This window comes from Populus euphratica, unplaced genomic scaffold (genome assembly GCF_000495115.2).
Source record: "Populus euphratica unplaced genomic scaffold, PopEup_1.0 scaffold33.1, whole genome shotgun sequence".
Lineage (NCBI taxonomy): Eukaryota > Viridiplantae > Streptophyta > Magnoliopsida > Malpighiales > Salicaceae > Populus > Populus euphratica.
Genome location: NW_011499906.1, coordinates 307,146 through 330,466, shown reverse-complemented (window position 1 = coordinate 330,466; position 23,321 = coordinate 307,146). Strand labels below are relative to the sequence as shown.

Here is a 23,321-nt window from a genome sequence, read left to right as displayed (position 1 = left end):
AAAGGAAAGAAGTAGAGAGAAAAAGAAGAAGGGCAGTTGAATTTTACTTTAAGTTTAGGATTAGAAAACATCATATTTATACTTTTTTTTTTTTAGTGTTGGTCTGGTTGAATTGGTTCAGTTCGGTTCAATTCAATTTATTTCAGACTTTGAAAACCAAACTGAACTGGAATTTTTTTGTGATTTTTTAATCGGTTAATTTTGTTTTTTTCGATTAGGTTATTTTGGTTATTTGTTTTTTGATTTTCTCTATTTATCATTTTTTCCCTCACCCCTATACTAAACATCTTAGGGTTTATCTCTGTGTTGAGTCTAAGTGTTATGTCAGTCTAAAACGATGTTAGACCTAATATTTTTTAGTTCAGTTATGCGTTGAGGCCAAGTGCATATGGTTTTGATATTAATATTATTATGTAATAAATATTTATTTCTCATTAATATTGTGTAAGAGATATTTATTTTTCATTAACGCTATCAAGAGGAAGTGATGTTTCAACCCCTTCATTCAAGTAACTTGACAAAGTTTAGATTCTATATATATCATTTGAACTAGTCAAATAAATGGTTCATATTTTTTTACTCTCTAAATATTGACATTCTTATTTACAGAGCATTTATCATACACAACTAAGAACAAACATGCTTGTTATTAGAATTTAAAACTTATTCTCTCATTTATTATAATCAAGTATTGTAAATCATTGACTTTACCATATTTAGAGTGTTTTTAAATCCTATAAAAAAAACTATTTTGCAGATATGAAGTTTTTTATTGCTTATCATCAACTCTCTAAATTAAAAAGAAAAAAGAAAAGAATACTCTGTAATTATGTGATTATTTTTTATCCAAACACTCAAAAAATTTTATTCATGAACATATTAGATTTGAAACATCACCATAATAAAAACAAAAATGTCAATTTTTTAAAATATTTTATATATTATAAAAAATAAAAATAATAAAAAATAGCACTTAAAATCAACAGTACCAATAATCAAATATTATGCGGGAATATAAGAAATAAAACAAAAGGAAAGCCACCAGGCTGCTTCTTTTTGTAATATAAGTAAATGTATCTGGATATTAAAAATCGAACTTTTTCAATGGTTATGAAAGGATCAATGATAATTTCATTCTTTTTCCTTTCAATGTTAATTATTCATACGTATCAGCTTATTAATTTGTTATTTACAATCAAAATATATATTTTTAATTTAGAAATAATAATATCATATTTTCTTGTAATTAGAATTACACATAATATTTTTGAAGTATCCTTACTTCCTAGCATTAAACCTTATTTACACTTACTCTTTTGCCAAATAATAAACTAAATTCTTGTAAGATGGATTTATCAAAATTCTAATTCTATCTCCTACAACTCAAAAAATCTTGATTTCACCTCTATAGTTCTTAAAAAGTTTTACTTGGTCCCTTCACTATAAAATATTTATAGCAGACAAAAAAATTACTTATTTTTATTTTATTTTCCTTACTTTTCTTTTATTTTTTTCTTATTAAATTCTCATTTATGCTATAACATATGAAAACACTTAACACACAAAAAAAAATCTCAAAAACCAAATTTAAAATATGCTATTCAATTGTAAAGGATAACATAAAAATAAATGAATAACATTGAGAATTTTAAACTAATTGCATTGTTTAGATTATTGAAAAAAAAAACTAAAAATACTCAGTTTATATAACACTGTGAATTAAAATAGTAAAGTGATGATTTTTTCTTTTCATAACAAAAAAATAATAAAACAGTCATAAAAGAAAAATAATCTATTTTATAGGATTTATTTTTCATTATTATATTAAATAAGGACATGTTGGTATTTTTAATATTTTTTATGCATAATAAAATAACTTAAATAACATTGAAAATAAAAATAAAATAAAATTGGTTCTTAGAGATTTTTCATCTTTCATGTTTTGATTGCACAATTACCCTTAAAAGAAAAGAAATTAAAACTAATGTCCTTGAAATTTTTTGTATTTTTTATAATGGTTTTTACAGTTATAATCAATTTAAACAAGGAAAAGTTTAATATTTTAACAAATATAAATATAATAAAAAAATAAATAAAAATGGTTGGCGAGTATTACATACTCTTCAGCAAATAAAAAGTAAATGTACTTTTTGAATAATACGTGTGGTGCTCCCAAACAATCAAACAACACAATGACAACAATGAAAGCATTGTATTGTTCTTTTCCTGGTGATCAAGTGTATGTTCATCGAGAAGTCATAATTAGGTTTTAATAGATTGTTTTTCTTTCTTTTCTTTTTTCTATCTTCTCGTCTTAGATATTATATCAATCATTTTAAATATTAAATATGCCATGTTAGTTTATATTTTTATTAATTTTAATTTTTTTAAATTAATATAAATATTCTGACTAATTTGTGTGTACTTCGACTAATCCCACGAATCCTAAAATTAATGATTATATAAGCCTCCAGTAACCCTATAAACTCAAAATGGTGGTTTTTAAAGAACAAATTTAAGACCTAATCAGTTAAACTTTACGTCTTAAAATTTATTAATTTTTATTTTTATTTTTTTAAGTGTTATTTATGTTTTAATATTTTTTTAAAGATGTATATTTTTTAATTTTAATATACTAATATTAAAAATAAAATTTAAAAAACAACACGCGCGCATTGCTTCTCAACTCCGCCACGCTTAACTCCATTTTTTCCAATAACGACGTGAAAAAGTGCACCTTTAACATCCCATAAAAGCAAAAAAGGCCCCAAATTTGACCCCTCATCTTCCTTTCTCCAGCAACCTTCCACGTGTTCAATCTTATCCGCTTCTCCCCTATCTTTAATCCTCTACATCCCACCTCACTCAGCACAAATCATACTACCTCACTCACCACAGATCACACTCGCTTCAATAATTGTACCATAAACCTCAAAACAGTGACGTACAAGTTCATGAAGCGATACTCGTAACAATAAATGCATACACTTAACCGTACGTGATCATAGCTTACCACCTTAAAATTTTATCCTGGACCCGCTCTCACCTCCATTTGTTGTTTCCTTTTCTCTCCCTGTCTTCAACGCAGCACTCACTCAGTCTTTCTCAAGCTTTCCTATCTTCTTTACACACTCTCTCCCTAGAAAAATCTAAAACTTCGATCAATTTTTCTCATCATGGCCTCTTTACTCACTTTCGCTTGCTCCGTCCCAGCTCCAGTCCGAGCATCATCCGGATCTCCCAGGACACCCGACCCGTATGGCAAGAAGTCCGGTTCTTCAACCTGGTGGTCCCCGCTTTTTGGTTGGTCTTCCTCTCCTGATTACCTTAGCGGAAATAGTAGTTCCGGTGAGACAGGCGATGATATACCCGATAAGGAATCCGGGTTATCGGGTTCGGACCAGGAACCAGGTCGACCCAGATCGAGGTTCGCTCTTGGATCGTTCACCGAAGAGAAAGCGAAGCAGCTTAGAAGGAAGACTTTGGAGGGCAGTACGTTCCACGATATGATGTATCACTCGGCGATCGCGTCTCGTCTGGCTTCGGATGGATCGGGTCGGCAGGAGAAGTAAGCCGGATCTCCGGTTGGTAAGTAAAAACCGGGAACCCCACGTTTTAATCGTGGGACCCAAAAATTTGTCGAAATGAATATTTAGAACGTCTATTTTGTAAATGATGATGAACTGGCTTTGATGGCGTGATGAACTGTCGTTGGATCTTTGCCGTTAATAGTAATAGATTAATGACATGGCAAACTCTTGATGCATTTGATGTCATGATGAAGAATTGATATGTGATTTGTCGGTGTGTGATCTAAGCACGTGTTAGTCTATTTTTTTGTTCCTTGTTAGAACAAAAAGATCTAGGGCTAACTTTCAATCATACCTCTCCCTATCCGATTCGACCTGAAGTCTCTTTAATTGATGGCTTTACTTGGAATTTATTTAAAATAATATTTTTTTATTTTTTGAAATTTATACTTGATACTATTATATTAAAACAATTTAAAAATATGAGTTAATTTTTTTTTTAAAAAAAATCTTTTTAAAAAATATGGATGGATGATATAAGGTAGACAGAATGTCGTGGATATCATCGAAATTGAATTTGTATTTGCCATTCCGTCTACCGGTGACCTCAGGACGGCGACACATGCTGGTGTTGTTTAAGTGGACTATAGTAGGGTTAGGATAAATTATTCGGTAGCTTTAGTTTATCCATGGAATATCCTAATAAACCGTAAAATAAACACATAAAAGCATACGACGTCGTCGTCTAATCTATATGTAAATTATAATTACAGTTACAAAGAAAAGAAATCTAAAAGCCAACAAAAATAGTGAAGAAAAAATTAAAGTCAATAGGAGTGTCATTTAGATACTTGGAACTTTTGTATCAATGGGAAAAATAGATAATGGCTGAGAATAGATTTTTTTATTATTTAATTTTGTGTTTTTGAATTGATTTAGGGGTGTTTTATATTGAGAAATTAGTTATAGAGATTCTAAGAATTTTTATTAGATATTTTGAAATAAAAATAAATTTAAAAATGGTTTTTCTAGGTTTAAAAAATCAAATTTAAATTCTGGTTTTTTTACCAGTTCTTTTATGAATATCAACAAGTAAATAAAATGTCATTTATTTATTTTAAAAATAAAAAATAAAAGAGAGGATACATCTTGAATAATATTAATAAAATAAAAAAGATAAACATGAAAGCCTAACCTTTCATGTTTATACATGATGGGCTTATTATTTGTTGTCGGGCCAGGCTCGCAAGTCTTATTTATAAACTTTTTTTTTAATGTAATTTTTTAATTATAATGCACTTATTTTTAAGATTAAAATGAATATTTATTTGAAAAGTAGTACTTACTATTAAAAAATATATTTTTATTAAATAATAATTAATGAGAAAATTAAAGTTTAATTTTTTCTGCATTTCATTTAATTTTTTATTTTTCTAAATCCATTTTTCTAGAAAATCATAGTATTTATCTGTTTTTAAATAACCTTTTTGTGTTTCAATGAATTAGCCACAACCGAAAACATGAAAGATAAAGATATGTTTGTTAATAATAAACTTTAGGACGGAGATCATAGAATTAGAATTAGACTTGGAACTAGCTATTTATATATGGTAGTGATATTATAATAATTTTTATATTTATGATTTAAAAAAATTATTTTATAAAAAAATTATTTTTGGTTGAGGTTGATTTGATATTTATATATTTTTGGTTAAAATTATGATTGAAATTAAGGTCAATAAAAAGTAATTTAATATGTCTTGTTAAGAATACTTTTCAAATTGAGGTTATAAAATAACTAAAAAGGGCATATATTAATATTGATGGTTTTTAATTTAAATATAGATTTAACTACTACTATTATATCTTAAAATAAATAATACTTTATATAAAATATTTTTTATTATTCTATTAAACTATCTACAATTATATCACGTATAAAATTCATCTAACAAGGACTACAGTTTTCATGATTTTTAGAACAAACAAAATCATGTAAAATATAATTAGGAATAAAATTGATATTACGATCAAATGCTGTAAATACTACGTCATCAAATGATCTTCTTTTAATTTATATAGTGTTATTGAATAATGTTAAATACTATTTTTTAATAAAATACAATTAATAAAATTAGATTTTTTAGCTAGGTTAGACCCAATTTGATATATTTAGATTTGAACCATACTCGATCATGCTATAAACAGTAAAGACTATTCATGGAAATTACATAATGAAATTTACTCTATATTTTCTATGAAGTAGCTGAGAATTGCTTTTAATTTACTTATGTTTTCAATGCAAAATTAACTAGTGCTTATAACCAATAAATAACATTTTTCTATGAAGTAGCTTAGAATTACTTTTAATTTACTTATGCTTTCAATGCAAAATTAACTAGGGCTTACAATCAATAAATAACATTTTATTTTTTATCAAACATGTATTTTCTGTAATTTATTTCAAAAATAGAAGAAATCATGAAAATATCTAAAGTACATGGTTTAGGTTTGGAAGAGAAGACATTGCATTCCCTAAAGTTGAGACGGTGCCTTTTAAGAGATACAATAGCCTCTATACTAGTATTTGGATATCAACCATTGTACAAAGCAATAAGAAATTTTTATAGTATACCTAATGACAACATGATGGCACATGACTCCAAAACCAAGGCAAGAAATGCACTAGCGATGATTTGATATTTCTCGAAAGTATTCAATTCAATTTTATTAATAAATATTTTATAAACAATTATGATTGTAATGAGAATTCTCATGATTCTGAGGGAGTCCTATTCTATTGATGAAACTAAAATGATGAATTTTTTTTTTAAAATTTTGTGTTTTAAAAGTATTTAAAAAATTATTTTTTATTTAAAAATTAATATTTTTTAGTATTTTTAAATCATTTTAATGCACTAAATTTAAAATTATTTTTTTAAAAATAAAAAAATAGTATTTTAATATATTTTTAAATAAAAATATTTTTAAAAAATAACCACATCAATACTTCTAAATAAATCTGAAAATGTAGCCCACGATCAAATTTTGCCACCTCTCCAAGTATTTTGTGCAAAATAATATTTTATTAATCGAGTAAGCTATTTTCTTCTCCTTTTATTTCTCTGTTTTTTGGTTGGTATTATGATATTTTTAATGACAAATATGTTGGAGGTCTTGTTTTATTTATATATATAAAAAGAAAAAAAATGAAAAAAGGTTTCCGTTAATACATGTTCCTAATATAGTTAAATAGAAAATAAGTAGCCATGAAGTACGCACCTAGAAATTACACGAGAAAACAACTTTCCCTGATATTCACCTTTTTTTTTAACATCCATCCATCACCCTCTCATGTGAATAGATACATGCATGATTATCATCACCTCATTTATTAGCTATTTATATAAAACAATTAATTTAAAATATTTTTTTATTTTTTAAAAATATTTTTAAAACACATTTTAAAAAAAAAAACACGAATGGGCTAAACTGTGGGGAAGAAACTGGAGTAAGGACATATCTAAACAAACGTTTTCAGTCTGACTCGATTGGTCTCCATTGAACTCTAAGGGCCAGACATGAATCGGTCCAAAATTAAGGGCTTGCTGTTACTGCTAGGTGCAATAAACAGTATATTTTAGAACGAAAACCATGTTCTCCAAATCAACAAGAGATTTATGTATTTTTTAAATTACAAATAATTTCTAAGATTTCTCAGCTCTGTTCAGCTCCTTCTGTAGTCTAAGCTATGGATAATATAATTCAATATTTATTTCATTGACATTTGGTTTCAATTGCGTTATTTAACTCAAAATGAATAAGCTTGATTTTATTACATATTTTAAGTACAACGGTAGTCTTTTTTTTTTTTTTTTTCTCTTACCAAATATTGACGATTGAATATTGAGGGGATAATAATTTTAGATACATTAATGATCATGTTCGTCTATCGACGTGAGAAAATCCAAATTAATCTTGGCATAATTTGGTGCTTCACTCATGGCATGGATTTGTGTTATTTTATTTTTATTTTTTTATTTTTATAATTCAACATAGATTTTTGAACATCATAATATGGGTTTTATTTTATTTTTATACCATATTAATTATTAATTAACAAAAACTAAACGAGAGTTCCCTCCTCCCAAAGCAATGCTATTTATTTTTTTATTTTTTTTGTTATTTTTTTTTATTTTGATATAATTATTTGATTCATGAATTTAACAGATTAACTTATATATTTATTTATTATGAGATTATTTCAATCTCGTTATCAAATTTTTTCTTATTTTTAATTTTTTTAAGATTTTTTTTAATATCATCTTTTAATATTTAACTTTTTTACTCAATCTCATCAACCAGGTTAAAGGATTTGACAGATTAACTCAGATATTTTTTTTTATTTTTTTGTTGATTTTTTCTTTAATTTTATCCTTTAATATTTGAATGATTTGACATTAGGTTTCACAATTTTTTTTTAGTTTGCTTTTTATGTGGTTATCTTGATTTTATTACTTTAGTCACGGGTTATGTGGTTTAATCTAAGTTGATTCAAGTTGTTTTTTGTTTTTTTTTTTAATATTTGGTTGATTTAAAATTAGACCTTATATTTTTTTTATTTACTTTTTATGAGTTTATCTAGTCACATGACCTCTGTTGTGAGTTTGACAAGTTAAGTTAAGTTTTTTGTTCTTGGATCCTTTTGAATTGATTTTTTTTTCAATTCTATCCTTCAACATTGGGTTAATAGAGAATTAAGTTTCATAATTTGTTTTGATTTTCTTTCTATGAGTTTATCTCAATCTTATAACATAGATTGTAAATATAACAGGTTAATTTGAGTTAACATAAGTCAATCTAATATATTTTCATCTTAATATTAAAAGAAAAGGATATCTTGAAATTTTTTTAGTCAAACTATGTTTTTAACGGTTATTTGGTTTGTCGTCAGACCCACCAAATTAACTAGATCATATCGCATCAACCTTCAAATGTTTTAAATTTTTTTCTTACTACAAAACACTTTAGCGACACTTGATTCTTTTTTTAACATTAAAGAAAATTAATTTGATCTACAACATAACATAAGCTAATAATTTAGTATTTCACTAATTTTTTTAAAATCATTTGAATTGCATGTACATGCATCTTGTGTAAGCAACATGTCATGCCCTCCGGACCTAATTGATTTAGGTGGTTTTGATTAGTACATTGTGGATTTGTCATAATTAAGCTATGTAATTAGCCCTATAAAAATATTTATACATCAATGAGATATGACTAAATTAAAAAAAATATTTGAGTTGTGTTGAATAATCATCTTAATAAAATAATTATAACTTCTGATCAAATCATTACAACATGCTCAAATTTAGTTAGATGATTTTAAAGGCTCAATTATATAGCTATAATCTCTAGCTATAATCAATCAAGATAAAAAAAGATACCAAATTAAGCTTATAAGCTCTCTTTTGGGTGAGTTTATTTATTTATTTATTTAGTTTGTTTAGAATTTTTATTGGTTTTTTTGCTTCTGGGTATAACTTTTATTTCATATTTTGTTTAGGTTAGTTTTTTGAGTTTATTTAAAAAATTGTAAACCTCATAAAAAGAAATATAAGAAAATATTTAATGATAAAATTTTAAATTACAAATTTATGTGGCCACAAGAGAAATTATATGTTGTTTATACTTGTTTCCTTTTCTTTTATATATATTTGAAAAGAAACACTAAACCCCATAAATTTTTTACTGTAAACAAAATACATTAAATCATGGATTGCTAAAATACAATGACATCTTTTCTTTTCATCGCATAAAACAAATAGTCTTTATATGAGGGGAAATGGTATTTTTCAGAAGAATTATTTGGTTTTATGAAATTAATCAATAATAATGGTTTATTATTTTTTTTATCAGTTATATGACATAAATATCATTAAAAATTAAATAAAATTTTAAAAGGATAAGAGGGGCTTTTGTGCCATTTCATTTTTTAAAATAAAAAATTATTTCATTGTAAAACAAAAGGAGGGGTTAAGGGGTATTTTGATATTTTCATCATGGTTTTTCTATTATAATCCATTTGAATTAGGGGCAAATTAGTATTTTAATAAATAAAAAAAATAATAAAAAAGTAGATGGGGCATGCATAGCTTATGTTAGTATTCTTGCCATAATTTGATGCTTCGCTCGTAGCATGTATCTATGTTTTTTTATTTTTATTTTTTTTTATTTCATAATTCAATATAGATTTATGAACATCATAATATGGGTTTTATTTGATTTTTGCACCACATTAATTATTAATTAACAAAAACTAAACGAGGAGGAGTTCCAAAGCAATGCTATTTATTTATTTTTTATTTTTTTAAAATTAGATTTTATTTCTTCTGATATAATTATCCAGTTTACGAGTTTAACAGATTAACTCATGTATTTTTTTGTTTGTTTTCTATAAGGTTATTTCAATCTCGTTACCAAAGTTTTTCTTATTTTTAATATTTTTTAAGGTTTTGTTTGTTGTTTTCAATCTATTTTTTTAATATTGAACTATCTTATCCAACCTCATCAACCGGGTCAAAGGATTTGACAGGTTAATTAGGATATTTTTTTTAATCTTTTTTGTTGATTTTTTATTTAATTTTATCTTTTAATATTTGAATGATTTGACATTAGGCTTCATAATTTTTTTATTTGTTTTTTATATGGTTATCTTGATCTTATTATTCGAGTCACGGGTTTGATGACTTAACTTAAGTTGACTCAAGTCATTTTTTGTTTTTTCTTTGAATTGTTTTGTTTTTCAATTTTATTTTTTAATAATTAATTGATTTAAAATTAGGCTTCATAATTTTTTCAATTTGCTTTTTATGAGTTTATTTAGTCACATGACCTTTGTTATAAGTTTGATAAGTTAACTCAAGTTTTTTGTTCTTGGTTGTTTTTTAATTGTTTTTTTTTTAATTTTATCCTTCAATATTGAGTTAATTGAGAATTGAGTTTCATAATTTGTTTTGATTTTTTTTTTCCATAGGTTTATCTCGGTTTTATGACATGGATTGTAGATTTGACAGGTTAATTCAAGTTGACATAAGTCGATCTAATATATTTTCGTCTCAATATTAAAAGAAAAGGATGTCTTGAAATTATTTTAGTCAAATTATATTTTTAACAGTCATTTGGGTTTTTATCGTACCCATCAAATTAACTAGATCACATTAGATTAACACTCAAACGTTTTAAATTTTTTTCTTACTACAAAACACATTAGCGACACTCGATTTTTTTTAATTAAAAGAATTAATTTGACCTATAATGCAGCGCGTGCCAATAATTTAGTATTTCACTAAATACTTTAAAATTATTTGAATGCATATATATGCATCTCGTGCAAGCAACATGTTATGCCCTCCTAACCTAATTGATTTATGTTGTTCTGATTAGTACATTGTGGATTTGTCATGATTGAGCTATGTAAATAGCCTTATAAGAATATTTATAAATTAATGAGATATGACTAAATTAAAAAAGATGTTTGGGTTATGTTGAATAATCATCTTGATGAAATAATCATAACTTCAAATAAAACCATTATATCATGCTCACATTTAGTTAGATGATTTTAAAGACTCTAATCTATAGCTATAATCAATCAAGATCCAAAAGATGCCAAATTAAGCCCATAAGTTCTCTTTTGAATTATTTTTTTTCTTTTTATTTAGTTTGTTTAGAGCTTTTATTGGTTTTTTTTCTTTTTGAGTAGAACTTTTATTTCCTATTTTGTTTAGGTTAGTTTTTTAAGTTGATTTAAAGATTTATAAACCTCATAAAAAATATAAAAAATATTTAATGATAAAATTTTAAATTTTAAATTTCATGTAACGACAAGAGGAATTATATGTTGTTTATACTTGTTGTTTCCTTTATATATATATATATATATATATACATGAAAAGAAAACATTAAACCCCATCAGTCTTTTATTGTAGATAAGATACATTAAATCATGGATTGCTACAATACAATGACATTTTAGTTTTTCATTACACAAAACAAATAACCTTTATACGAGGTGACATGATTTTTTTCAAGAGAATCGTTTGGTTTTATGACATTAATCAGGGGTAATGGTTTATTAATTTTTTTTTATCATTTAGATGACATAAATATCCTTGAAAAGTAAAGAAAAATTTAAAGGATGAGAGGGGCTTTTGCACCATTTTATTTTTTAAAATAAGAAATTATTTCATTGTAAAAAAAAATAAAGGAGGGCTTAAGGGGTATTTTGATATTTTCATCATGGTTTTTTATTATAATCTATTTGAATTTGGGCAAATTAGTATTTTAACAAATAAAAATAATAATAAAAAAATAGATGGGGCATGCATGGCTCGTGTTGGTGAGCAAACGATGCATGCACCCTTTGAATTGCACATGAGACATCTTTTGGCTACAAAACAAGTCCAACGGTCATGTCTTTCATAGTTTCTAGTGGTAGTGCTCCTAACAGGAAAGTGCATGTAATGCAATTTATGATGGTTTGATAATTGTGAGATTCCCCCCCCCCCCTTTTGGTCTTCGTTTTTATTGGATTTCTTTTGGATTTTTTTTTTAAATTTCATCCTTTCCATTTACTTTTATATCAATTATGATATTACTTCATTTGATTGTTGTTTTTTAATCATTTTCTTGATTTTTTTTTCCCTTCAATTTTTCCCTTCAATATTTTATTTGATTTTTTTATTTAATTTTCTTTCTCATTCTTTTAATCATTCCTTTTTAATTCTTCTCTTGATTTTTTTTCCTTTTCAATTTTATCCTTTAAAATTTTATTTGTTTATTTTTTTTTATCTAATTTAGGTCTTTATTTTTTTAATTGCATATTTTTTTTTCATTTTATTTTTTAATTCAATTTTAGTCGGCAATCTTTTATTTGATTTTTTTTTATCATTTTCTTATTTTACGGGGTTATTCTAAATTGTGGATTGGTCAAGTTAACTTAAGTTGTTTTGAATTTCTTTTAATGAATTTTTTTTGTTATTGAATCTTAAACTTTTTAATTTTTTTATGTTTTTTTATGAAGTTATTTGAGTCACGTATTAATCAAGTTAGTTTGGAGTGATTTAATGTTTTTTATTTATTTAACTTTGATTTTTTTTTCTAGATTTTTTTAAAAAATTATATTTTAAATTTTGATCCCATGTCAAGAAGTAGAGTAAATCCTAGTAGACTTAAGTTTTATCTTTAACATTTATTTTTTTAAAATCTTATTATTTAATGCTAAATTATTGTACCTTAAACTTTTAACTTTGCTATTTTTATCGTTTTTCATTCGACAGGTATCCGAATCTAATCTCTCAAATTATCATTGCATTAACTTCTTTTCTATTCTAGAAAGAAATTGATTCTACCTGCAGCCTAGCGTGGAAGAAAAAATATTATATATCGCGTCTTCAATCCCAACGCATTCATTGACTGCCTGCACATGCCGCCAAGCATTAAGTTACAGTATGATTGCCGACCAAAAAGAGCAGAACCGGATAGAAAAACTATATTATAATTATAAAATGTACTAAATTAAGTTGGCTTGTAATTATATGTCATGAAACTGAGTGCATACTCGTCAAGATAATGCACCTTTCGCACATGGGTTGTATAATATAAGATCTGAATCATCCTTTATTCTAATCCACATGATTTGTCACTCGCATCTGATTCTGAGATGTTGCTGCTTCTTCCACACGAGCCATCATATTAATTAAGTTAAATTGGTGGCCTAACTGCTAAAGACTTGGAATTAAAGACTTGGAACTAAGAGGTTTGATTCTTTAATCTCTCTGTGATCTCAGCTTCAAGTCTTTAGTTACTCATATGATGATCACTAGAGACTTATATGATTGTTAACTTCAGGACCTGTGAAATTAGTCGTGGTGCACGCAAGTTGGTCCAAACACCCACGTTAATCTAAAAAAAAATTAAGTTAATCAGCAGCCTTCAAATTAGTAGATTAAGGTTAATCAGCCTTCAAATTAGTAGATTAAGGTTGTTTTTGTCGACTGATGCATCTGCAGATCATGGGCACCAATCGGCTTCCCAGAAGAGACCGATGCAGACAACAAAACATTATGTAAACCATGTGCTTCTCCATGCAATCAACTCAGACTTGCGTCAGACTATTACGAACCATTCAAACTTTGAATATTATTAATTAATTTTTTTTTTTATAAAAAACCAGAGATTCATTGGGTCTTGGATGATACAATGTTTCTATTTGGTAAAAATCTCAGATTTTAGTGGTTGGATTGCTGCGAATTTTTTCTTTTTGAATGTTGAGTTTTATAGAATTTATAAAGAAAATGAATTACTTTGAGTGGTATAATGAAAAATAAATTATAAATTATTTGGAAAATAAATTGAATAATAAGGTCTGAGATATTAACTTCTCTAAAATGAGAAATTTTTTAAATAGTATTATCAAATATTTATTTGGTATTTGATAAACATTGAAAATAAATTTTTTTTTTTGGTATATTTTCACAATAAAATTCTTATCATTATATATATATATATATGATTTTATTAAAATGAAATTAATATATATATATATATATATCCACACACACACACATCGCATTGTATCATCTCCTATTTATTGTAGTGGTGGATTATCTTCTTATAATATTATATATTTTGAAGTACTTTATTAATATATTAATTTTATATTTTAAAAAGAATAATGTAAGAACTTTTTAGTTTTTCATAAAAAAATGTTTTTCTCTTTTTTAAACTAGAAAACATCTTTTCGTTTCTCTAAACCTCAATTCTATCTTTAACTAAAAAATAAATATTATTGACCAATTTTCAAAAAGCAGCCATATATCAAAAGAGTAAGAAGAAAAGGTTTCCAACAAATAAAAAAATGCTCAGCATTTGTGTTAGTGATATTATAAACAACGTCTTAATAAAAGCGCGTGGCTTTCAATACCTTCCCTCTTAACCTCCACCAGAAGACGACCACATCCTCAAATTTAGCTCCCCAAGAATATTCGATTCTTATATCATTCTCCAAATATATAAAAAATGCTGGAATTTTATTCTCTAAACTACTCTTACTATTACAGCTGAATTGATCACTATTTTTTATAATTTAATTTCTGTTCTAACTCTTACTGGATGTGTAGAACTGCAAGAAGTGTACATTTATACCAAGTTCTTGCATCTAAGCATAGAGTTATCTTGTATCTTTTTTTTTCAATTATATATATTTTTAATCAAATTATATATTGAGTTAAATTCATATTCTCAATTCAATAAAAAGAAGTAATCTCAGATGACCATGAGAAAAAAAAACTATAATGACGTAAAAAACAGTGATTTTGAAACATGAGAACGTTTTAAGATTAATCCACAATGTTGGTGACCTTCTGTCTTCAATGAAGATGACCAGCAAGTAGATGTAGTGGCACTCATGTAGTTTTGACCCAAACTGGTGTCTTTCTCGTGGACCAAAGCAAATAAAACCCAACACATACCTTCAAGCGATCTCCATGCCTGACATCTCCTTCCTCCCTCTCTCTCTCCCTGTAAATTAAACGCAATGTACAGAGCCACCGTGCTGTTAGTGTCACTCTGCATCACCTGGCAACTTGCGTTGTCAGTCACCGATGGTAAGTCCTCCAAATATGTCTTCGTCTACTCACAAAGTTTCAGCTTTGATTTGCTTGCTACCGCATCTTTGCTAGTCACTTCCTCTTGGTTCCTTGTGTGATATAATACATGTATGTGCCAGTGCTTGTTTTTTCTTTGATTCCTTCTCATCGTTGGATCTGAATTCAAGACCCTGCTTGCTCTTTTTTCCTAAGCCGAGAATCAGCTCCTTATTTGCTAAAAAAATGTGAAAACGAAAATGAAAAAAAAAGAAATAACTTTCTATCAGTGAATAGACCCTTAATTTTGTGAAAAACTTATTCTTTTTTTTTTTTTAAATTGATTTTAGCTTGCATTTTCATATCAATCCCAACATGCAGGATGACGTTTACATGCAGCATTTATATTTCTGTGCTTGAGTCAACTTATGGCCATTGATTTCAGGTTTATTGCCCAATGGGGACTTCGAGTATGGGCCAAAGCCATCGGAAATGAAAGGAACGGTAGTGACGGCCAAGAATGCAATTCCTAACTGGGAAATTTCCGGCTTCATCGAGTACATTAAATCAGGGCATAAACAAGGTGACATGTTGCTGGTAGTGCCTGTTGGAGCCTACGCAGTCAGATTAGGGAACGAAGCATCAATTAAGCAAAAAGTTAAGGTCACACAAGGCAAGTTCTACTCTCTAACCTTCAATGTGGCTCGCACTTGTGCCCAAGAGGAGAAACTGAATTTGTCTGTTTCATCAAATTCGGAGCCAAGAGATTGGGGAATCTTGCCAATGCAAACAATGTATAGTAGCAATGGATGGGATGCCTATGCATGGGCTTTCCATGCTGAGGGGCCTGAGGTTGAGATCTCCATCCACAACCCTGGTGTGGAGGAGGATGCCGCCTGCGGCCCCCTTGTTGATTCCGTCGCGTTAAAGCTTTTGTCCAATCCTAAGCGTGCCAGAGGTAACAAAATTATCAAGGAATTGGATTTCAACTTAATCAATATGATTTCTTCTCAATCAAATCTTAATCTGATTTGGTTTTGATTTATTTCTACTTATTATATCGCAGACAACTTGTTAAAGAATGGGAATTTTGAGGAGGGTCCATATATGTTTCCCAACACAGACTGGGGTGTCCTAATCCCTCCCCACAATGAAGATGATCAATGTCCTCTTCCTGGATGGATAGTTGACTCTCTCAAGGCAGTAAAGTACATAGATAGCGAGCACTTCACAGTCCCAGAGGGAAAAAGAGCTGTTGAACTTATAGCAGGAAAAGAGAGTGCTATCTCGCAAATTGTGAAGACCATAATCAATAAGATCTATGTCCTCACATTCAATGTTGGTGACACCAGCAACTCATGTGTGGGATCAATGGTTGTAGAGGTATATGCTGGTAAGGACAGAACTCAAGTTCCTTACAAATCTAATGGCAAAGGAGGGTTCAAGCGTGCCAAATTCGTGTTCAAGGCCGTGTCAAATCACACAAGAATTACATTTCTTAGCTCATTTTACACCATGAAAAGTGACAACTCTGGTTCTCTATGCGGCCCAGTATTAGACGATGTGAAGCTGGTTAGTGTTCGAAATCCAAGGCGTCATCTGTGATAATGTGCTAATTGCATTAATGCTTGTGCAACCACATTCTTTCATCTTGATCATCATACATAGATGTTTCTGTACTGTAGGTTTCTTGTAACGGAAACATGAGGGGCTTGAAATGAGTTCGATTATAATGTTCCTCGAGGAACGATGTATCTATGGTTTTTTCTACAAGGAGCTTGTTCCTCGAAAAATGCCTCTTATATGCGTCGTCTGCATTGTTGTGGCCTGTGGATCCCATAACTAATTGAAAACTTTCCGTATGAATCATAGAAAACACGACCGTTTGGAAATATGTTTTAAAAAAATTTAATTTCTTTTTAAAATTTTAAATTATTTTAATGTGTTAATTTTAAAAATAATTTTTTTTAAAATAAAAAAATATTATTTTAATAAATTTCAAAATAAAAAACAATTTGAAAAGAATCACAACTACAATCTTAAACATGCCTTATATATACTGTTGCTCGTGTTCCGCTGCAGGTTTTCTCTGGATTGATTTTTTTATTTTGTTTTTTGAATTATTTTTTATTATTTTTTTTATTTACTATCATTTTTTTAATTTATGTTATTAAATTAATCAAAATTATTAAAATAACTCTAGTCTTTAAAAAAGTTTTTTGATATTTATATTATTTATGATTTTTTTATATTTGGTAAAAAACACTGTATATGTTGTTGTTGGTGCTCTGCCGTGGGCTTTCTCCTTAATTTTGCATAGAGTTGGATTCTTTGGTCAATTGATTTTTTTTTTAATATTTTTCATTGTTATTTTTTTCCTACTTTATTTAACATCAATATTTTTTTTATTTGTGTTATTAAATTAACTAAGTCTATTAAAATGACGCCAGTCTCAAATAAGTTTTTAATATTATATCATTTTATTATTTTTTATATGTTAGGTAAAAAATATTACATATGTTGTGCCCGGGCTTTCTCCTTAATTTTGCATAAAGTTGGATTTAATTGGTCTATTGAATTTTTTTAATTTTTTTATTGTCATTTTTTTCGTGCTTTATTTACTATCATTGTATTTATTTTTATTTGTGTTATTAAATTATACTAATTTATTAAAATCACTCGAGTTTTATTTTTTTTAATATTTACATCATTTTATAATTTTTTTTAGATAAAAAACATTACATATGATGCTGCCCGTGCTTTGCTGTGACTTTTCTTCTTAGTTTTGCATAGAGTTGGATTTAATTGGTTGATTGATTTTTTTTTATTGTTTTATTTACCATCTTTGTAATTTTTTATTTATATTATTAAATTAAATAATTTATTAAAATGACCCGAATTTTAAAAAAAGTTTTTAAATATTTACATTAATTTTTAATTTTTTTATATTAAAAAAAAACTGGATCAAGTCTCGAAATAGTCTCCAGATATCCCATCCATTTAGGCCGTATTTGTTTTCTAAAAAGTAGTTTTCAGAAAACTATTTTTAAAATTTTTTTGTGTTTATTTGATATTAGAAAAGTTGATTAATAGAAAACAATTTCTAGTCAAAGAAAAATTTGGCTTGATTTTCAGAAAAGTGTTTTCATAAAAAATTTGGGTGAAAAACACTTTTTAAAAATTATGGAAAATATAGAAATGTCATGTTATTTGCTGATTATATCAAATTTGATCCTTAAACTTTTGATTGTTATATATATATATATATATATTGTTTTGAATATTTATTATTCACTTTCATCTCTTAAAATTTAATTTTTATATTAACTTTGATTCTTATTTTTATAATAATTATTTTTTTTTATTTTTTTAATGAAATTTTTTATTTATCAAATTTAATCCTCATTCTTTTTATTGTTACTTATTTTATTTGAAATAATTTATAAAATGTTAATATTATTATTTTAATTTCTTCATCTTTTATTTTTATTTTTTAGATTTGATGTCTATTATTTTAATTATTATTTATTTTATTTGACATAATTTATGGAAAATAACTTATTAATATTTTATTTTTCTCAAGTTTATTAAAATAATAAGAAATAAATTTTGCAAATTAAAAAGTTGAATGAAATAAAATTTTAAAAAATATATAATTTCATAAATTAAATTATGTTTTAGCTTATTTTCCATGATATAATAAATATTGAAAAATATTTTATAATTTATTTTTTTATTATACTATCAAATATCAAAAAATAATTTATTTTTTTAAATTAACTTTTCTAAATTTTTTTTTTTAAAAAAAAAACACTTCTCACCAAACAAACTAACAATACTAGAAATCTCAAATATAAAATACACGCAAATCTTCTCTATCGCTTTGCCAATGCTAATTTGGATTTATATACAATGAAGGGACAAGAAATTAAAAGGATGGGGTGATTCTGACTGGACAAAACTCAATGATCTGTCCTTGGCTTCTATCTGCAACTATTATGATGAAATTCTTCTCTCCTAGCTGTAAATGTCGTCTTCGTCATCTTCCAAGTACAATTCATCATCTCTCATTCTGGATGGGAACAGACCTGCAACAACGACATAGAAACCTGTAACCATGAATTTCTTATGGCCAAATATGTGAATAAAATTGATAGATAGACATTTGAAACACATTTATGTACGTACTGGAACGTGCACTTTTCAAAAGCAATATAGCACCATTAGTCCTACTCTTGAGTTCTTGGTACTTTCTAAGAATAAAGAAACCAGAATACCTGAGTAGCATTCTCTTCCCTGGAGCTAACATTTCTAAACTTTAACTCCCCTCTGCTGGTAGTTAGCTCGTCCAATATCTCAGCATCACACATTTCGACTATGCCTTCCTCATTTCCAAGAACACGTTCTTCTCGTTCCTGATAGAACACGTTCCTCATAGAATGTCACATGAATTTAGTATTAGCATAATAAAAACTACAAAGAATCAGCAGATAGCAAGAGAGGTCTGGAGAATAATATGCCTTGAAAGAGAAGCTGAGAGAAGGTCGTGGGGCGCCGGTAATCTCCTCATATTCGGCTGCATCTAGTTCCCGCAAATGATTTGGAAGGAACAACTTAGGAAGGATGTACTGTCTGATGCTGATGAGAATAAAGAACGGCAGGGGGAACAAGATTCCAGCTATCGGAATCCAGGTCACACCAAAACAGACCAGGAAATAGACGAATTGGAAGATGGTAAATATGGCGATGTATTTGAAGGGAACTGATTCCACAAAGGAAGCATGAATCCCCTCCAGGACCCTGTCAAAAGTGAATGCCAGGCACAGTTGTAACCAGTAAAATCACAGGCAGCTAATAACAATACATGTCAGAATGATAAAAGTAACATACACTTGCAATCAGGAAGCTCTTAAAAACACTTAACATTTATGATGCATTTAAAGAGATATCTTGAAGAAAATGGGAAAATTCAAGGTTCGATCCCCCCCCCCCCAAAAAAAAAAAAAAAAAAAAAACAGAATTTTCTCAAGTCATGAGAAAAAATTGAGCAATTTTGGTTCAATCTAGTTCATAAGATGCAACTGAGCAAGGTTTTAGAAAATATTGCTCTAATTCTAAAATGCCATTTGGATTATTGTATTACTCGGAATGACAAATAACTTACTTATAGCGCCGGCCAGGTGCAATGAATAGGAGTAGCATTCTCTCCCAGAACTGGTTCCCAGGAAGACTGTCAATTGCCATGTAAGCAAAATATCCCCAAAGTACTGATGTAGGTATCAGCTTTATTGCAGGGATAGCACATACTGATGCTGCCACAAGTAGGGACTGAAGAAAATTGCTAACTCTTTGCTCATTAACTCGGACAGGCAAGTAGGCATCAATGTGCTTCTCAGGATCAAACGTATCCTCTGAATCTTCTCCTTTCATGACTGCCTCTTTCAGGTCTTCCAGCTCTTTAATTACTGCATTCTGCATATCGGAAAACCATGGTGTTTGGCATTAATATGCTGCGATGATTTGGGAACTTTATCATCCCAGAGACAAGCTAAAGTTCTTAAAACTTTAAACATATGGTTACAGCACGGAATCTGTACAGGCCATTCGTTAGAAAATGTTCGTGCGTTTGGCGTAGGAAGCATTATAATGTTGATTTTAACAGGACGGACACTTTAAGTTTGTATTGATCAAAGAACTCACAATTGGAATGCTGTCCATTTCAACGAACACAGCTTGCATATTGCCATAGATTTCAGAGTTGCTCGCTTTCTGTTTGATGCTTTCTTTGGCACTTGCCACCATCTTCCTTCGAATCAACTGCAAATGATCAACCAGATTCTATAAGCATCTAAAGGCTGCTAAGCTAATTAGCTTAAGAAGTTTTCTATTGAAAATCTGCAATTGACCTGTCTTTTGAGGACAGCAAGGCTCTTAGTATGCATAGGAGACTGTGGTAGAACACCATTACAAGGAGGTAGCCCAGTTAATCCACAAAGCAAAGTCTGAACCAACCAGTCAATAGTAGAACACAAGTTTTTGAGAAACATGATGATAATAAAAGCCAGCTTTAACATATGTGGATGATATGTACCATAAAGCCCAGTAGCAAGATGTCATAATGGTACGCAGAAGGATTTTTAAGATTGAACTCCTTTTGTTGTGCCATCTGGGATGCAACACTGTGATCAAAAAAGTAGAGCCCTGCTATCATCAGAGCAGGAATAAATGCAGCAAAGATGTATGCTGGAGGGACACTTCCCATATCCTGTAAGTGATGAAAAAAATAAATATTATCTGCAAGTGTCTTGAAGCTGACAAAGCAGTCGTGCACGAAACAAGTCATTAAGCAAAAGAATGATCCATTTGTAAGAAAATGCTGCATTAGAAATTCCATTCAAGGTTTGGTTACCTTGATGACAGTCCAGTGATGTAAGGATGCAGAGTCCAGTGGAAGAGGGCTATAAAGTCTTCTGGGAACCCCAGAAGGAACTTTGCTTGGTATGCTAAATGAAAGTGCTGTCCATGCCACAACCATAAAAGGAACACCATAGTCTGCAATGAAATTTCTAAACCACCCTGGACAACATGGTGCAAAAATTTTATAAACCTTGTGCTCAACCTATGAATATCTAACCAGAAATGCAAAGATTCTAAACGTTGCTACACAAACCTGTGCCATACCACCATGCTCTTGCCCTTCTACTTTTCAAGGCAGTGTAAAGAAGTCCAAAAGTGAATATGATACCCAACAGTCCATTAGTGTAAAGCATCTGAAATTGATACTTATCTAAGTTCGGGTCCTCAGATTTGGGAATTTCAAACTCGCTGACCATGCCCTGTGATCCAAATAAGGTGCAACATTTTTAATTACCATAGTAGCATCACACTCATCATGTTTCTATTCACTTTTGCAAACTTTTTTATTTCTTTCTGGTAGTGATTTCACTTACCTTGATAGCCTCTTGGATGAATAAAACAGCAATCAGCATGCCAAAAAGTTCGCCTGCTAACCGAGTAAACCGATTGATTATAGCACAAGCATTGAATATTGCAAGAAGAAAGAGCAAAACAGCTGTCCAGACACAAACCCTGCAGCAGTCACCAGAAAAAACGAATACATAAAAAGAAATCCAAATATAAGCAACAATTTTGAGCAAGACAAAACGAATTTCCCATACCATCCAGCCCAAGCCAAGAAGAGTTTTGGTCCTAAATGTTCCCTTCCTTTAGCAAAGTTGTACAAATAAGTGTACATTATAACGGTTGGCTCTGCAACTCCTAAAATTAAAAGAGGTTGGCCACCAAGTATTGAGTGTATGATGCCACAGAGAGCAGTAGAAGCTAATGTTTCTACTGTGCTCAAGCTTCCATCTACAAATAGTAAATTGAAAAAGTTGCATTACTTCCAAATTCCTTAAATAAAATTATGGACCTGTGATTAGAACAAAAAAGTGAAGCAAATAGTGCAAAAAGAGTAGGTTAATAATAAAAAAAACAAATATAGCCTTAAGAATCCATTTTAATGGTCTACTTTTTAATTTTTATGCACCAAGCTGCAATATATTAAATTCTGAAATTTATAAGTGGTTGTGCTTCTCAGGATTACCGTTTCCTTCTCCTAATCTTTCATTTTCTAAAGTAAGCAAAAGGAATCGCTGCAATTTCTAGAAGTCCGAATATCCACCTTTTACTGGGCTTTACTTTTCTAGAGAGGATAGCATGAAAATTTAGAGTTCAAAAGAGGCAACCTGTATCTCTACTAAGTTGCTCTCCGAAGGCAACAACAGGAAGGGCTGAAGCGAAGAAGATATATGTAGTTGGTGCTAGTATACTGTCACAAAAGATCGAAAGAAAATTTAGATAAAGTTTCAAAGACAGGATGGCAAGATTATGCTACTTGAGTAATAGATACCCGAATCCAGAACGAATGCCAGCAACCCAATCTTGTTTATAGCAAGCTATTCTTCCTTTAACATCGTTTAGGATACCTCTAAAGGGGGTTTTCATGCACTCCATGATCTCTGAATCACAATATAGTATCAGTAGTGCAATTACAATCAGATAAGAAAAGATACTGAAGACGAACCACTTAGAAAACAGATGAAAACAGAGGTGTGTGGGGGGGGGGGGGGGGGGGGG

The 23,321-nt window shown here is 28.8% G+C and overlaps 3 protein-coding genes and 1 long non-coding RNA gene across 8 annotated transcripts in view; 3 read left to right on the top strand and 1 right to left on the bottom strand.

Annotated features, from left to right (window-relative positions):
• The first annotated feature begins 3,026 nt into the window (after window positions 1-3,026).
• Window positions 3,027-3,807, top strand: LOC105133378 (uncharacterized). The gene has a single exon (XM_011037343.1). The coding sequence runs from the start codon at window positions 3,177-3,179 to the stop codon at window positions 3,570-3,572; it is 396 nt and encodes a 131-aa protein (XP_011035645.1). The 5' UTR covers window positions 3,027-3,176; the 3' UTR covers window positions 3,573-3,807.
• An 11,269-nt stretch (window positions 3,808-15,076) lies between these two features.
• On the top strand, window positions 15,077-17,044 carry LOC105133377 (uncharacterized). Its single transcript, XM_011037342.1, has 3 exons — window positions 15,077-15,203; window positions 15,628-16,140; window positions 16,249-17,044. The coding sequence occupies exons 1-3, from the start codon at window positions 15,134-15,136 to the stop codon at window positions 16,785-16,787; spliced, it is 1,122 nt and encodes a 373-aa protein (XP_011035644.1). The 5' UTR covers window positions 15,077-15,133; the 3' UTR covers window positions 16,788-17,044.
• A 1,981-nt stretch (window positions 17,045-19,025) lies between these two features.
• Window positions 19,026-23,321, bottom strand: part of LOC105133374 (boron transporter 4-like) — a 5,326-nt gene continuing 1,030 nt past the window's right edge. The window contains exons 2-14 of one of the 5 annotated variants that reach the window (XM_011037338.1): window positions 23,095-23,208; window positions 22,931-23,013; window positions 22,361-22,553; window positions 22,133-22,271; window positions 21,853-22,018; window positions 21,592-21,758; window positions 21,274-21,447; window positions 21,089-21,184; window positions 20,883-20,999; window positions 20,347-20,654; window positions 19,703-19,982; window positions 19,460-19,597; window positions 19,026-19,270 (exon numbers count right to left, since the gene is read on the bottom strand). In XM_011037338.1, coding sequence (XP_011035640.1) covers window positions 19,250-19,270; window positions 19,460-19,597; window positions 19,703-19,982; window positions 20,347-20,654; window positions 20,883-20,999; window positions 21,089-21,184; window positions 21,274-21,447; window positions 21,592-21,758; window positions 21,853-22,018; window positions 22,133-22,271; window positions 22,361-22,553; window positions 22,931-23,013; window positions 23,095-23,208 — 1,996 coding nt within the window. In that variant the 3' untranslated portion in view covers window positions 19,026-19,249. Of the gene's footprint in view, window positions 19,271-19,420; window positions 19,598-19,702; window positions 19,983-20,346; window positions 20,655-20,882; window positions 21,000-21,088; window positions 21,185-21,273; window positions 21,448-21,591; window positions 21,759-21,852; window positions 22,019-22,132; window positions 22,272-22,360; window positions 22,554-22,930; window positions 23,014-23,094; window positions 23,210-23,321 lie in introns of those variants that run through there. The other 4 variants (XM_011037337.1, XM_011037340.1, XM_011037339.1 and 1 more) reach the window with 4 other exon arrangements.
• Window positions 23,128-23,321, top strand: part of LOC105133376 (uncharacterized) — a 592-nt gene continuing 398 nt past the window's right edge. Inside the window, exon 1 of the long non-coding RNA XR_843786.1 lies at window positions 23,128-23,207. This is a non-coding gene — a long non-coding RNA (uncharacterized LOC105133376). The remainder of the gene's footprint in view (window positions 23,208-23,321) is intronic.

Bases quoted from the DNA above. Each gene is read 5' to 3' on its own strand.
- LOC105133378 (XM_011037343.1), top strand. From the start codon at position 3,177: ATGGCCTCTTTACTCACTTTCGCTTGCTCCGTCCCAGCTCCAGTCCGA.
- LOC105133377 (XM_011037342.1), top strand. From the start codon at position 15,134: ATGTACAGAGCCACCGTGCTGTTAGTGTCACTCTGCATCACCTGGCAA. The intron at 15,204-15,627 runs GTAAGTCCTCCA...CATTGATTTCAG, and splicing joins TGCGTTGTCAGTCACCGATG to GTTTATTGCCCAATGGGGAC. The intron at 16,141-16,248 runs GTAACAAAATTA...ATTATATCGCAG, and splicing joins CAATCCTAAGCGTGCCAGAG to ACAACTTGTTAAAGAATGGG.